This window comes from Spea bombifrons, chromosome 10 (assembly GCF_027358695.1).
Source record: "Spea bombifrons isolate aSpeBom1 chromosome 10, aSpeBom1.2.pri, whole genome shotgun sequence".
Lineage (NCBI taxonomy): Eukaryota > Metazoa > Chordata > Amphibia > Anura > Pelobatidae > Spea > Spea bombifrons.
The window spans coordinates 2,020,407-2,037,602 of NC_071096.1; the positions used below are offsets into that span (position 1 = coordinate 2,020,407).

Sequence of the window (17,196 nt, forward strand, 5' to 3'; positions counted from 1 at the left end):
GTCGGTCACACGTTTCTTCCTAGAGTTATGCGAAGAAGCCTCCTCTGGAGAAGTCTGTCTTCTTGCTACGGCTGCTTTGGCCAACATAACCTTTCTGGATACCCTGTCCTGCGAGATGCTGCTTCCCATGAATGCAATAAAAATCCTTCTGAATGCTTGTTCTGACAGACAGAGGGTTAATTCTTCATATGCCAGGGACCAAGTAAGTAATGCATATTTATTTTTACTATTTATTGTATAATATATATATATATATATATTATCTGACTTTATTTAGTTAAATATTTTACAGCCAAATTTCTCAACATTTTCACACTAAGGGGTAGAGAAAATGATCCCGTAAACTACATTGAAAAATCTTTGTTTATGGTGAGGATTAAAAAACAAAAGTAAAAAAATGAGGCTGCTTAGTGCCTTTTTTTAACTGGCCGGCCCCAAAATGAAAACTGGAGGACAAATGGATACAATGTTTCTTCAACTCTAATGGGTATAGAAGTCTAACATATTAGTTGTAGAATGAAAATGTGCAAATTTGGTAGAAATTATACATTTATCGGCTAACAAAGTTAGATACAAAACGCCTGAAGAAAAGGTCTAGATTTTCTTGAAAGCTTACAATCTACTGTACTTCAGTCTATAAAAGTATCATCTTTGCTCTTAAATCACTCACAAACTCTTGCGATATCCCCGGCCAAATTGACTTTTTTGGGCCCCATAATATAGAAGAATCTTTAAAGCCTTAAATTGACGATTTTTCAGCGGATATATTTTATAAAATTAATAAAGTTTCCATAAAATGCTGTTATCCTAGATTTTAGCCATAGATTTGGGTATTTTTTCTGCGATTTTTTTATTCCGCACACTGGAATGGTTCGGCGTGTCAGGTGAATGCCAAATTACAAAGTAAAGTTGGAAATTAAGTCTAGAAATGAAGCCGTAAGGGATTTTTGCTACTTCTTGCGCGTAACAGCGAGTTTTACTGCTAAAATATAATGAAATCACTGCTCAATCTCAATTCCTCCAAGGTAACATCACTGTATGCACTATAATTAGAAATATATAATTGAAAACATTTATGATAACCCCTGCAATCACATTTATAGTTTTTGCATCTGAAATTTGATGATTATATTGACAAATCCCTTCAGTCATCAGAGAACCAAGAGTAATGAACGAGGCTGATGCATCTACTTAGCGCCGAGACCTGGAGGGATTTGACGATGGCTGCGTGGACTAAATCTGTAGTTCGTTTGAGTTAAAAAGAGCCACATTTAGAATTCTGTGACCTTTTTCTGAAAAAGTTTTTAATAATAATATTTTGTTCGCAAGTTTAGGATATTTTCAATTTTATATTATTCTATTATGTTCTATTGTAACGTAATCTGTACATTTCTGAAAATGTAAAAGGCAAGGTTTTTACCCCACATGAAAATATCTTTATAATTTATTTTATATACAGTAATGACATCATCATTACATCACAATGACCTTTCTGTTTTACGGCGTGTGGTTAGAGACGTGGCTGGGGGAGGGGCTTTTTTATGTCGCTTTGTGACCTATTGAAGCTTAGATTTTAGATTTCGTTGAAATGTAGAGTTCAAATTTAAATGTAACTAAAGTTTTAACTTTTAACACTATTGAAGTTCACCCATCGCCAGAAAGAAGTACTTTTATTCAATAAAACAAACAATACAGTAAATGTGTGTTTTAATTGCGTTTTTAAATTTGGCAATGTATCTATAATCACAACTTCTTCCTGACTGTGGGCCTATTTTTAATCTTGTGCAAATAGACCAAAAACCATTTAGGCAAATTTTTCATTTTTTTTTGTCCATTTGTTTCCATTCTGAAGCAAATTTCGTTGTCCCTCACCCTCACTCACTCTCTCTCACACGCTCATTCACTCCCTCTCACGCTTTCATTCACTCGTTCTCACGCTTTTTCTCAATGTCTCCCTTCCGTCTCTGCCTCCGTGTCCCTGTCTCCTTTTTCGCAGCTCCGCTTCTTGTCTTGCCTCTTCTGATTTCTTTCTCCGTTATCATCTCCATTACCCAGGACTCCTGAAGCACTTCCGACAACGGTCAACTGATGGAAAGGGAGAAGGAAAGGGAGAGAGGCTGTCCACATAGCCCATTCGCAGAAGTGTTTCAAGAGGCCAGAATAATGCCGACACATACGCAGAGAAAGAGAAATGTTTCTTTGCCGCTCTTTCTCTGCGAATCCTTCTACATTATTCTCGCCCCTTGGAATACATTCGCAAAACGGCCCACGGGGGACAGCCTCTCCCCCATTTCTCCAAACGGAGGAGAGAGTGTGCATTAAACTGATACCAGGGAGAAGCCAATGAAGACAAAAGATAGGCAAGTGAAGAAGTGGAGGTGCAGAAAAGGAGAAGGGACACGGAAGCAGTCAGCGGAGAAGGCAAAAAGATATAGAGATAGTGTGAGAGAGTGTAAGAGAGTGTGAATGCGTAAGTGAATGAGAGCTCCCTGCTTTGTTTTAGTTGTTTCATTACATTACATTTGTGTATAAAGATTAATTGTGGTTCCTCCCTAATTTGCAGAGATTAACGCAAATTAACAACATTTGTTACATTTTGTTAAAATTCTAATTCGTACTAATCCACATGCACAGGTCTTATTTTTTATGTGTTTTTGCCGTTCTTTAAGATTTATCTTTTTCTCCTTCATTTCTTTGCAGATCGTCACTATTTTAGCCAACATGTCTATTCCAGATCAATGTGCTTCTGAAATAATTAAGGAAAATGGTATGAACCTCTAGAATTGTTTGGCTGCTGTCACGGAATCCTCGTGGGAGTAGTATATTATACTGAAAGTCATAATCAATAATCAAAGTCATAAATATTTTAAGAAAGTGACAGAATAAATTAAAAAAAAACACAGAATCTGAAAATAGATAATATTAATATACTTTAGCAGATCAGCTGCAGTCATCACATCTCATGTTATAAAAGTATCTAGAAAAGATTTAAGATACATGGTTTAGTTTAGTTTCATACTTATTCTGTTACAAAGTCTTAACCTATTATTTATTGATGTTAAACCAGTGAATAGGCAATCGTTTTCATGCTTTTGTTTACTGAAAATGTATTCTGGTGTCAATTTTTGTAACACGAAGGTGTTCAGATCCTCATCGAAATGCTTTTTGAGAAGTCGGCGACCGGGATTCTAGCAGACATTTCAGCTTGTGAGCGCGTCCAGCAGAAATCCGCAGTCACGCTTGCACGTCTGAGCCGTGATCCGGAAGTCGCGAAAGCTGCAATAAAGTACAACTGTACGTTCACAGAGCAAGGGTAACACATGCTGCGATAATAATGAGCTTGGCAGCTTTTAAAGAGTTACTATCCCACTAAGCATTGTCTGGGAATGTCTCCCACATAATCTTCTGACCACTTCCATGTCCCTTTCTACTTTTCTGCAGCTCCACTTCTTCTTTTGCCTCTTCTTATTCTTCTTTCTTCTGTCTTCTTTCTTCGTCTGCTCCTTCCCAGTATCAGCTCAGTTATCCAGGTACTTTTTCAAAAGAGCAGAGCCTGCGTGCGCACCCTGTGCCCTAATGGGGGGTAACGGGGGAGAGGCTGTCCGCCCTTTGCAGAGGCGTTCCAAGAATATTGCAGATTTGCAGAGAAAGAGAGGTGCAGAAGTACAAATTGATCTGCAATATTCTGGCCTCTTGAAGTACTTCTGCAAAATAGTGGAGCTACGGTGACAGCCTCTCCCCCAGCTCCTCCGATCACCCTTTTGCGGAAGTACCTGGATAATGGAGCTGATACAGAGGAGAAGCGGACGAAGAAAGAAGACAGCACAATAAGAAGAGACAACATGAGAGAGAGTGAGAGTGCGAGAGCATCGAAAGCAAAAACAGTGGTTTTGATTTTTTTTAATAGGGTAATTTTTTAATATTTGATTTTATTATTTTTTTTTTATTTATAAACTAATTAATAACATACAAATCTTTTTCATGGCATTAATTAGAATTTATCACATCTATGAAAGATATTAGCCCAATATTAGCCTTCAGTGAGAAGATAATGAATTTACAAAATCTCCTTTTTAATAAGTTACATTCATTAATATCTTTTATCGATTTCTAGCTCTCCATCATGTTCCTTAAGGCTGTAAAATGGGAAATAGGACGTGACAAATAATACATAACATAACGATTAGGACTTACAGACACAAAAGATGAGGATGACTCAAAGGAGCTTGCAATCTGAGCCCTTCCATTACGAAAAATTACTGCAGTTTTTCTGAAGTAATACTGCTATTTTTTGGACATGAAAAAACTGCAATACTGCACTTTTACTGCAGTTTTACTGCATTTGTACTTCACTGTCCTGCAGTTTTACTGCACATTTCCCGCACTTTTTTTATATTGCAAACCTACAGTTGTGCTTCAAAGTACTGCAGCTTTATTGCATTTGTACTTCCATACAAAAATAACTGCAGTAAAACTGCAGTACAGTGAAGTACAAATGCAGTAAAAGTGCAGTAAATGTGCAGTAATACTGCAGTAAAGTGCAGTATTGCAGTTTTTTCATGTCCAAAAAATAGCAGTATTACTTCAGAAAAACTGCAGTAATTTTTTTGTAAGGGTTATTTCACTATAACGTCTTCAAGGATTGCGCTAGACCTAAGGTTACAGTAGTCTAGTTGGGAAAGGACAACTGATTATCTATACTTCAGGTGTGGAAGTGCAGAGGAATTTTCATACATGTTGTACATTATCTCCATCTCCAGGTATCCCTCGTCTTATTGAACTCTGTCGATTCCCAGAAGAGAGACATAACAGCGACGCCGTTCTTGTGGCTTGTCTGGTATGCGTAAGCCTTATTCATTTACATTTAAAGAGAAACTCTAAAAAAATAATTATAATTTAAAACTTAGCTTTTCTGTATTTTTTATAAAAAATATTAAAAAAATATATTTTAAAAAATATTTCAGGCCACTTTAAAGATGAATAAAGTTATATTTCAATGTATAAACTTACTATAGACTAAAAGTAACCCAATGGTGTGTCTTTTGTCGCAGGCTGCTCTGCGGAGGTTGGCGATAACGAGCCCCGAAGACTTGGAGGAATCGGATTTTGAACAGTTGGTGAAGCCTCGCCTTGTAGATTCATTTTTACTTTGCTCAAACATGGAGGAGAGCTTTGTATAGCCATAAAGGAACACATTTCAGTAAATTTACCAAAAAAAAACAAAGTTATAAGAAATATGACTAAATTATGGCAATATTTATAAAGATCCAAAGCATTGTTTGTGCTTTTTTTGGTAAGGAAAACTGCACATTTTTGTTAATTGAAACTTTTTAATGGGATTAATCTGGAGACATTTAAATGTCCAGAACTCTTTTTATAAGACATTTAATATCAATTACATATCTTTATTTCAGAGTGCCATTCATATATATATGCAATATCTTAATAATTATACAGTTATTTTGTTTCATTATATGGAATATACATTTATTTGTATGGAATGGCTTGGTTTTTTTTAAATGATATTACTAAAGACATGGTTACATAGTAACTTTCAGCAATTCAAGGAAATTTGTCCAATAAAAAATTTGTATTGAACATCAGCAGCATCGCTCGTACTTTCAGAGGGCGTTAGATAACAATGAAATTCCACTTAACCCCTTAAGGACAATGGGCGTTCCCTAAACCCATTGAAAACAATGCATTTTCAGCCCGTACATGTACAGGCTTGGTCATTAAGGAGTTAATCTTGTAATTGTTTCAATGGTGAATATGAAACCTTTTATGTCAAGTTTAGGTTGATACAGAATGATTTTGCTGACACGTTGGGTCGACTTCATGGACGCACACATTATTAATAATTATCAACAGATAATATTTTACCAATTGCCTGAGCGTTAAGAGTTAAATACAGCTTTCAAGACAAATTATGGATTCATTTAGGTCAAACTGATAAAAAAAAGAAGAATACGCAGAACAAAAAGACATGTTAATAACCACCAATTACAAGCTTGCCAAAAAAAAAAACAAAAAAAAAACCACACCAAAACTACAAGAAAAAAGTTATATATTCATAGTTTGGGTAAATTCATAGACAAAAAAGTTATACAGAGTATATTAAATTCTATAAAGTAACAAGCAGAAATGCGACCTGGCATTAACAGACATAACACAATTAATTATTTACGGTACGGTGGCCGTAATTTAAAATTCCATTGAACTGCGAATGTTTTTCGACCAAACCGTAGACTGTAATAAAAAAAAAAGGTTGTGTGAGTTTTGTAAATGTGAGTTTGTTTGGCATTTTTCAAATCAATCATTGATTTTTTTTTAAAATGAAACCAGGTATCAATTGTATTCTTTTTGTAAATATTAAGCTTTTTTTAATATTATGCAAATTTTTCCCCAAAAGTCTCCTAATTTAGCAGTAATGAAACAGGTGCATAAATATTTCTGAAATTATTGTAATGTTTGTAAAATTGGGGGGGGGGGATTACCGGTTTTCTTTGGCATTTGTGATACATTTAACAACATTGATATTCTAATGTGAAATAAAGATACATTGTACAAAATAATCATTTTACTGAATACATTTAACTTGGTGAGATTGGAAGCTCCCACAGTCCCTTCTATGACATCATCACTCAACATTTAATTTGGACATCCAACGTGATGTCATGGCCAGGAAAAGATTCCCTGCACAACCATGTCTATAAAAATGCCATTTCAACTCCTGATCGATTCCAAGATAGTTCAGATGTTGCTTCTCGGCACCCGAGTGAAGACGCATCAGCTGGTCTTTTCAAAGTAACCGCTGGAAACCTTGACTTTCACCAAGAAGTTCTTGAGTTCTTTCACCTCTCTCTTCAGGTCCGAGCGGCAGATTTTGGCAGATCTTTCGAAAACTTTAATCGTCTCTTTGGTCTTTTTCTCCTCCCCGCGGTTCACGACCCTCGCCCACCGAAGAGCCATGGTGTCCTCTACCTTTCTGGTCGACAATTTCCTCTCCTTCGGCAAATTCATACCGGTCGCCATTAGAGATGTTTTTTTGGTTCTGGTGTTTATAAGGCAGCAGCCAGTAGAAAATAACCAGGTAGAGCGAGTGTTGAGGACTTATTGATATAATATGGAAGCATCTGGATAGAAGCTTTTAGTTAATAATTTACCGGTTTGTTCACAGTCAGAGGATCGCATTTTATCCCCCCGCAGAGAAATCCCTTTTAAGGTTTAAGTTTCCCAGAGAACGAGACTATTAATTTCATTCTTTACCATACCTCATTAAGTCAAAAGATACATTCTTTCACACGGTCTGAAAAGAAGTTGGCTAAAAATAAACAAAATAATAAAACAAAAACTTTAGCTCTAAATCTCAGCACAAATGGGTCAAATCCTACATTTTGTTAAAAAAATTAATAACCGTTACAGAAATACGTGGCTTAATCAGCCTCCAATTTCTTGTCTGAACTTATATTTGATAAAAAAAAATTCTGCTTAAAAGTGACCATTTCATAAATAATCCAAAATACAACAATTACATTCTTTAAAAAAAAAGTAATAAAAAAAATCATAAAGCTTGGATTTTTTATATCCATTTGCAAAAATCTACTACAGTCTCCTCTTAGAAATGGCTTCTAATCATCTGAATTTGCTTGGCAGGGAAAACATGAAAATGTTACATTGTCTACTCCGCATTTAGAACATATTTTGGAAAAATTAAAATTCTTTCCACCATACGAATTTTTTTTTTAATTTAGAATTTTTAATTCTGTTTGCTGGTATAGAAATTATTAGCCATAGGAACGCTTTACGCCCCCCCCCCCAAAACAAAAGTTAAAAAAAAAAATAATCATGCAGATGTTCTCTCTGTAAGCGGAGAGTTCCCCCCGGATCTGACACCTGCCGTTTGTGAGGCTGGATGCTAACACAGCCCGCAAATTTTACCTGCGGGAGAAAGATGATTTCAGCATGCCGAGAGTACCTGTTACTGCATATCATATACCGCGCACGCATGTGATGAGTATTCATGAATGCAAACTATACATGGAAATAGATAATGAATTCAACTCAACACTTAGAATGTTATTTAAAGAGGAAGCCCCATGGAAAAAAATATACTACTAAATACAGCAAAAACCTGGTTTTATCTCATTTTGCCCCAATAAACCCCCCTCATCCTGGAGCGACCATTGCTGTCATGTGATATCTTGGGTGACTTTCCCGGATCAAACACCACACTGAGCTGAAGCTTTATGGCAATGCTAATGAAGTCCGTTCCTCCATAGACTTTCATTAACCAGATAGTCCGGCTGGGTGATTAAGACTGAGCCATTCTATTCTTTCCCACAGGCAGTATAATAGGGAGTCCGGGGGATTGTCTAGTAGATTGAGCTTAGATAACAGAGCGAGAATCATACAAACGGCTGATATGCAGCTGCCTGAAAACTTTATATATCGGGGGCAAAAACTACAACTGCGGTAAAAAAAGAGATCCTCTTTATTTTGTTATTTGAGTCCCGGATAAAAGCAACGGACGAGCCGCACATTCCTTGAACAAAGATATGCTAAAGAAGAAAATATTATATCCTCAAACCCGCTCTTTCTCTGACTTTGTCAGAAACGGGGATATAATTGGGTTGATGTTCTGAAGTAAAATAAAAATAATTCCTGCTTCTCTGTATGAAGATGGAAAAGTCTCAATCATTAAAGTTTAACAATAAGCTTTCATTAGGGCTGAATCGCATTTTATAAGCCGACTCTTAAAAGGCGAATCTTTGCTGTAACCCGCGGGACCGGCCGCATCTGTTTTGATTATCAGGAATTCGGTATCGGTTCGGGGCGTTAATTGCTCCGGCGGTTGTGTATTCGGGGAACTCGGCGTGCATCTCGTGCGGGGAGAGGCAAAAATTAATTTTTAAACAAAGATATCTGGAAATAATTTCTAATCTGATGAGAAGACTGACATCACAGGGCGGGATGGAAGATTTCCAGCTCGGGTTTGTTGTTTCAAATGTTACAAGAAAGAGCGAAGGAGATCGGTGAAAGAGAATGAAACAAGACTAAGATACTTAGTATTATCAGATTTTAGTACTTTTGTAGCCAGATATTTGCAGGCTGCCATGAAGCGTACCGGGCGAGCGGAGGGGCTGCTATTACTACGACATTGGTAACAAACAACATCCCTTAATAATGTTTTTTTCAGCCCAAAAAGGATACCACACATTCAAATAAGATCTAAATATCTCAAAACCCCACCTAATGTGTATCCCACGGGAGCAGCCATCCTAACTTCTTGTTCTCGTGATCACCCCCCCCCTCATTAAGTTATCTCTCCTGTGTGGTTAAGTTGCTGATTGTCGTTGGTTGGTTCAGGAAGCCTGCGTTTGGGCGGAGGAGAGGAGACAATTATACCTCGTACAAAATGTACCGATATGTAAAGATATAGAAAGTTTTAACTAATGAATGCAGTTGGATCTAAAGCTGTGTCAGCTCCTCTTAATGACTCCATTAATTAGAAAGACGAGTCCAGGTGTGCAAGCTGCTCGGGCCTCTCCCTCGGCTTCTGTAGGATAATCCGGACGGAACCTTCCATGGATCTTATTGTAACTATATTACTGTTAATGCAGAAACGGAATTCATACGGTGAGGGGATAAACATGCATGGGATAGACATACGGCTCCTGAATCTAAGACGAGACCAACGACTGATTAAGGTTTGAGTCTTTACAGCAGGAGAAACGGGCGACTAGACGGGGGCCGGATGGGGCCGATCTGCCGGCAGGTTGAGTTGTTAGAGTTTCTTTTAACGCATCAGCGCTCACCCCATGGCTACAGTTGAACATTACCAGATAATAACAGGATTAGTATTAGTTGACTTGTACCGGCAGGAGATGCCGTCATGCTCGGTTTAGTAAATGCAGATTAAAAGCAAACTGCGCGTCGCATCGATATTATTCCCCATCGGACACAAACCGTGTATTACGTGCAGCTAAACCCGGTCTGTTTCAGAGCCCAGCCGAGGATGATTCTTTATTACAAGGAAAGAGTTTTCTGGCAGGCCCCATCTCAGGGAAGAGACCCCAAAACTTTGTATTTTTTTTATTAGTCTTTAAAAATGGGGCCTATTGAAAAACTTTGGTACGCTGATTTATCCTTGCCGTTCTATAACTAATCTATTGTTTTTATTATTTCTAATTTTGGCATGAAAAAAAAAACTATTAAAATTAATAAAATAATAAAATCCCTTATTGTGTTTCTTCATAAAAAAAAATCTGAGACTAGATGCTGAGAATCTGCCCATTCACTCTGACATCCTGAGATTGGGGTAAAACCCCCGAGAATCTGCCCATTCATCCTCACATCCTGAGATTGGGGTAAAAACCTTGAGAATCGGCCCATTCATCCTCACATCCTGAGATTGGGATAAAAACCCTGGGAATCGGCCCATTCACCTCGACACCTTGAGATTGGGTTAAAAATTCTGCAAAACTGCCCATTAACCCTGAGATTCCCCTTGAGATGGAAGTAAAAACCTTGTGACGTGGGGGTTAAACATTATTTCCTTCTATCCGGAGTGAATTAAAGTGTTTTTTTTTTTTGTGATAACCGAGGAAGGAGAAAAATAAATTTCTTTACAAGATCAGAAATCAAATTTTCTCATTAATTAACAATTTTAAAAAAATCTATTAGCAGCTACTAATATGCGTTGGCTTTGGGGCCACCAACATCTCAGGCCCCCGACATCAGCTCCGGAAAGGCTGCGGCGGGCCTGTAGGTATGCGGAATTGCACACCTTTTACCCAAATCATCAGCCTCGGGACGTCTCATAAACCTTCTTTGATGCGGCCATATTTACCATCACTGTTATACCACGCAAGTTGAAAGGTAGACGATGTAAAGCTAATTAACTGAACTTGTTAACGATCTATGAAGACAAAATAATAACTCTGGGAAATGGTAAAAAGGCAAAAATGGCGATCTTTACCTTGGAAAAAATTAACAGGTGGAAATTATTTTAGGTCAAGTAACGAGTTAACGAGTAGTGATGGGTTTTATTACGGAATACTCAGAACACACCAGGACTTCATTATTAATTACTAAAAAACATGAAAAAAGGTAAATAACTGAATTATTTCAGAAATTATATTCACAGCAAATATACTCCATTTCTGTGTACTTTTTGCATTTGTCATAAGGTGGCACCAAACTACCATCGATATCCTATAAAGTGACTATTCCCACCTTTTTCTTACATTTTCCCAGTATAAATAGTTATTTTTTATATGTAGTGTTGCTTACAATAGAGGATCCTTAGCTAAAAATATAAATATACATTTCTTATACATTTAGATTTTCCGGCCATCATATATTATTAATATTATCTTTTATTTCTATAGCGCCAACAATTCCCGCGGTGATTCTAAAAGTCCGTACGTTCAAAGGGACTGACAAATCTAGAGCTGACGGACTCAGACGGCCCGATACAAGAGGGCTCGGCTCGCAGGCTTACACTCTAATATTGATAGATAATATTTGCTTCTATATAACATGTGAATATGATGCATGTAAATTATATATAGGATATCAATTACAGGTTAGAGTATCACCATTTAAATACTATTGGCATAGGATTCCTATAAGTCTATAGAACTCCTATTTTTTAAATACATAATACTTAAGGTCGGCACTATCACAGAACCGGATTTTGGGTACGTTTCTCGGCAAATCAGGGTTTTAGATTAATCTCCAGATTCTTATAGACGTGCCTCGGTTATCTAGACCGTACGTAACAACCTTTCTAATATTTCTCCTTTACAAACAGAGAATCTGCGATCCGCGTCTGTTTTTTAATGTAATTATTCAAACAACAGTTTCTTTAATTACATTTCCAAAGCCGGCTTTTGGACGCATTTAACATAATAATATACATCCTAATTGTTGCCTGAAGCCGCGTGCCCACAACTCCCAGGATTCAGAATGACAATCCCTGCACATGCCGCTGATTGCCTCGGTAAATATATGTTGTGTTATTGTAATTGTTTATTTGCAATTTATTAGAGTTTCCCACCCCAAAATTAGCATTGGTGTTTAAGAAGCCAGTGGATGGGGCATTAGTCAAAAATCAAATGTAGAGAGAAGGGGTTTGGAATTGATTTGTTTGCGTCTAAAATAAAAAAAGAATTTTAGTAACATTTGGAATCTTACTATTTTGTTACTATTTTGATCCAGTTGCGGTGTAAATGTCGGGTATTGTGTGCTTGTAAGTTGTGATTTTTAAGAACAGGTATATTTTTTTTATATTTAAATGTGAAAATACTTTGAGCAAACGCTTTGTCTAAAGGCAGCTATTTCATTGATTCGTGGAAGATCTTGGATACAGTTGTTCGACACAATTTAGAAAACATTTAGCTCATAGGTTTCATGATAGAAACTTGAGTTGAGAAGATGCTTGGCTTGATATTTTTAACCCCTTAATGACAAAGCCAGTACATGTACGGGCTCAAAATGCATTGTTTTCAATGGGTTTAGGGACCGCCCATTGTCCTTAAGGGGTTAACATATGGAAAAACATATAAAAAAAAAACCACAATGTGCAACGTTTATGCATCTTTTATGCAAAATGTGTATAAATCTATTATTTTTTAAATATTTTTTTATTTAAGGTAAAATACCGGTAAATACCAACTTTTTGAGTTTTGAAACTTTAAATGAATGGCTTTTCAGTAAGATTTTGGAGAGCGGTAACACCGGCACCGCCTTTGCCCATTTCAGGTTGGGACGTTGATTGGGGACTTTGTCTTCATGGGCTTTGGAAATAAACTACTGGATGTTTTTAGGAGGGGGACACAGTCAGTCATCGGCTCATTTTATTCTCCCACCTTTCCTTCTGGGATTTAGCTAATTTTTGATACAAGTGTTTGTAGAATGTTGTTTTTTTTAAGGTTCTGCATGAAGAAGGAGGTCGAGCAACACGAGCGGGCCTAGACTGGCCATCGGGTAGACCCGGGAAGTGCCTGGTGGTGGCATGTCGGACAGCACCACAGACTCAACGCGCTGCCCCATGAGACCAACATCTGGATATGCCCGTCCATGAGCTACGTGAACATAAAAACGCGCCTATCCAGCCGTTGGCGGCACTTACGGCATCGGGTGGTCGATTGACTTGAAGCTCCAGGACTGCCTCGACAAAACATTGACTGCAAGGAGCTAAACGTTCTTGCAAAGGAACAGAACATCTCGAGGCTCTTCATAAATGGGAAGGTGTTGTAAGTCATTTTAGCACAAATGAGTTCTTCATGAACTGAAGCGCGTCTAAAAAAAAAACCACGGAAAATTAGACCTCCTAAGAAACACTTTTTAACCGTCGCAATTGTTTTTCATCGTCGCCGTCGGTTACGAATCATAAAAAAAAAAGTCCTCGTTGTTTATCGATTCCTTGTCATACAGAGGAGTTTGAATTTTGTAAAATATAATTTACGCTATCATCTCTGCAATTTATAATTCGGCAAAGTATCTCAGAGCCGCTGTGCGTTTCGGTTGGCGTTGTGAAGGAGGCCGCTGGAGTGCACCTCGTACTCGTGTCATAATGGATAAGTCCACAACAGAATTAGCCAACTGAGATCTTTTATAATCCGCGCAGGTGCCTTGAGGCTGAGGGTTTTTTTTTTTTTCTGGACCACTCAACTTTAAATAAAAGAATGTAACTACCTGCAATACTAATTGCACAGTCAGCCGGTAAAAGGCTTAATAAGACGGCCTTTATATTTATAAAACTGCACAGCTTGTGAAAAGAACCCTCCAAACGTTTGGCAGACGTCCCAGTCTACGTAGAATGGAACCTCTCATGGCTGCGGTGTGTAAACAAGTGTTTTGTTTTTCCTCATAAACATTGCCTTTGACAGCCAGGCTTAATCCGCATGATTTTACCAGTTAGTTTTTTTAAAAAAAATAAAAATAAAATAAAACCTGTGGCTTTAGGAAAAGCTGAAGATTAAAATGTTGAGGGATATGGTTTATGAAGGAGACGCGGGGTTGACCCAGAATGCGACGAGTCAAAGGCGTCGGAGTATAAAAAACATCTAATTGCAACAATGTTTCTTAAACGTTCTATAATGGAAATCGAATTCTCGAACCCTCAAAGCTCTGGTTTAAAAGAAGTCGTCATCCAATTATCGTTGTTTATGAGCTATTTTAGAAGAGGCATGTGTCTGGAAAGCGAAAGGCAACCTATAGCACTGACCCCCCCCCCAAAAAAAAACAATATGGTAATCAGTTGTCTTGCCCAACGGAACATACGAAGGCGTGGAGCAGCTGGTGCGCCATTTGCATAATCCTTTCCATGAGAGCCTATGACGTCACCCACTCGAGAGAAAAAGTCAACGTGAAGAAGGGCAAGCCTAGATCCCTAATTATTGTAACCAATTTGCGACAGCTCTAGAGGCAAACTGAATTCAAGCACTTGACTCGGATATGAGTGAGAGAGAGAGAGAGTGAGAGAGAGAGAGAGTGAGAGAGAGAGCGCTGGTCTTCATAATAATCTATAAATCATTTGGAACCAAGCAGATTCGGGGCAACGGCAGCTGCAGAAATGTAATGCTGGCAAACATAGTAGGTTTTGGGAAAAGTATGTATATTTTTATTCTTCCAGCCTTTCCGAATTATTTTCAATATGATAATGGATTCTACGATATCTGGGCGTTTAACTCACATAAAAAATAATACAGTAACGATTTAATGGACGCGTTACATTGTATTTATTTATAGAACACCGGCATTTTCCATGGCGCTGTTACAGGAAGAGTGAAAATTAACATTTAATTGACATGATACAAAATTGACAATATGATAAACATATGTTAAGACATAAGAGCAGTGGAACTCTTGAGTGCCAGGAGCCTTTATTTACCTTCAAGACATAAGAGCAGAGCACAAGAGGCTTCTGTTCTTGTGAGCTTACAATCCATTATGCCCCATGGCTCAGGGGCGGTATGCCTCCCGTCATACCCTGTTCACCTGCCTGGATGTGGTTGGAGATGTTTGGGGGCATGTACCTATTTTGGACACCAGTTCCGCAAAACTGATCCTTATGTGCCACATCTGTCCACATAGACTATGAGCCAATGGGTTATGACATCATAGCCCAGGAGTCTGAGAAGTCTACATATGTGTGCTAATGAAGATCTAAGACCTTCTCAGCAGTTTTACCTGTTTCTTTTTTTGGGGGGGGCACATAGGAATAAATCTGGCTGTAGGGGCAAATATGTCAGCTCCCTGGGGATTAGTCACCTATTTACCTCGGCCCCTAGGCATTTAGTGATACTTTTGTGTAAAGTTGCACATTTTGTGTTCTACAAGACATTATAAAAAAAAAGATTAGAAAATTATTCTAAAAACAAATGACAAATCACAAAAGTAAAATTAGAGGAAGAAAAACTAGCGAATTATATTTTTGGGAGCAAGAAGAGGGATATTTTAGAAATAGCGTTATTTGTTCGATTTCAATTAACTTGTTTGACTTGACTTAAAAACATGTTTGTAGCTCCAAAATGATTCTAATAAATTTGTTTTTTTGTTGTTGTTTTACTTTTTTACTCTTCCTCTCTATCTTTCTTCTGGGAGGGGGGGGGATTAATTCACCCTCTTCTAAAAAAAAAAAAGACATCTTTTCACTCTAAAACAGCATCGAGTGATAAATTGTTTCCAGTCGCGTAAACCAGTCGTTTAAAAAAAACTTCTGGTGAATGATGCTGGAAAGGCACACTTCAGACATGTCACCGATTATAAATTGATTGTTATGGCTAATTTCACACACAATAGTGTTCTAGAGCCAAAGGGTAACCGGTGATCATATGAGTCGATTACAGCCGAGCCTCGCGTTCCATTCATATTTTATTTACATTTTGAAACCTGCCAGAAACAATATTCTTCTCCAGCTTGTCCTACGGTGAATTCCCGTCTATGTTCTTTGGTTGTCTGCGGCGTGAAGTACTAATTAAATATCAGGTGCCTAAGCACCTCTTTAATTTGACATGTATGCTCCAGGCACTAGACACATGCGGCGTGAGATGGGGGTGGGGAGGATATCGAATGGGAACATTGTATCAGCTCCTGGGTGACAGCTATTTGATCATGTCAGTCTGCCCCGGCTAAAGATGTTGGCTAATTAGTTTCTATTAAAACTTCCTAAGTAATCAGGGTTTAGTGCGGCATGAAGAACATAGGTTGATGCAGATGAATGGACAGTAGCCCATCCCCCACCCGCATTCTACTTAGAATCCCGCGTTATATCTTTTGGATCTGTTCCGTCGGAGGTGTCATCGATGAACCAGAAGGGCCTCGGAAGTTTTTTTTTTATTATTCAAAAGTAAATATTTTTGAAAAAGGATACGTTTCACGTGTGGACTGTAATAAATAAACCTTTGCTTTGATTTCAGATGTGAAAAAGGTAACAAAAAACAAGAAATATCTAATTCCTTGGCTGACGTAGAACTCCTATGTGTTATACAAAAGGAGTGAAACTGAGATCTTTCTTATACATAATGATTTATACCCAAATGTTCTAATATTGTTCAAGAATCTGTGAATAACCCCAATTCGGGATGTTTGGGGATTTCTGTGAAAGTAAAATATATGCATAATATAATATAATTTCTAATATAAAATGAAAAACTCACCTATATTTAAGGGAATAAATAATAGAAATGAGCCAGGTTTTTATCTCCTTCTCCGTGGATTGAGGGGATTATCCTCATTTTTTTTTAATTTATATTTATTTCATTTATTTAGCATTTTCTTATCATTTAAGACTCAGGTTTGAATTAGCAATGGTATAAAACAGCAAAATAATTTAATACATACAAATGAACCAAAAGTTTGCTTTTGAAAGCTGTGAGAGTTTTATAATTTGTTGCATTGATAAATCTGAAGAAACAATAAAAAAAAGTTTATTTTTTGGGGGGGTTTGAAAAATATATTTAAATATTCAGAATGGAATATAAAGTGATTTTATCCTTTATAGCCTTTACTGCTCTTTAAAAATATAAGAAGCGAACGTGAGATGCTTTCTTCTTCTCCAAAGTGGAGGAGGGCAATTTGAACACCTGTGAAGTATTTACGGTACGCTGATGATCTACAAACATTTGGGTATAATTTACGTGAAACCAACCTATTTCATCCACCGGGGATTCTCTGAACGCAACG

At 37.5% G+C, this 17,196-nt stretch overlaps 1 protein-coding gene across 1 annotated transcript in view; it reads left to right on the forward strand.

Moving 5' to 3' along the window:
• INSC (INSC spindle orientation adaptor protein) overlaps positions 1-5,598 on the forward strand; it is a 34,518-nt gene extending 28,920 nt beyond the window's left edge. The window contains exons 8-12 of the mRNA XM_053448361.1: positions 24-202; positions 2,701-2,767; positions 3,139-3,294; positions 4,761-4,837; positions 5,052-5,598. Of these exons, the coding sequence (XP_053304336.1) occupies positions 24-202; positions 2,701-2,767; positions 3,139-3,294; positions 4,761-4,837; positions 5,052-5,180 (608 nt within the window). The 3' untranslated portion in view covers positions 5,181-5,598. The remainder of the gene's footprint in view (positions 1-23; positions 203-2,700; positions 2,768-3,138; positions 3,295-4,760; positions 4,838-5,051) is intronic.
• The last annotated feature ends 11,598 nt before the right edge of the window (positions 5,599-17,196 follow it).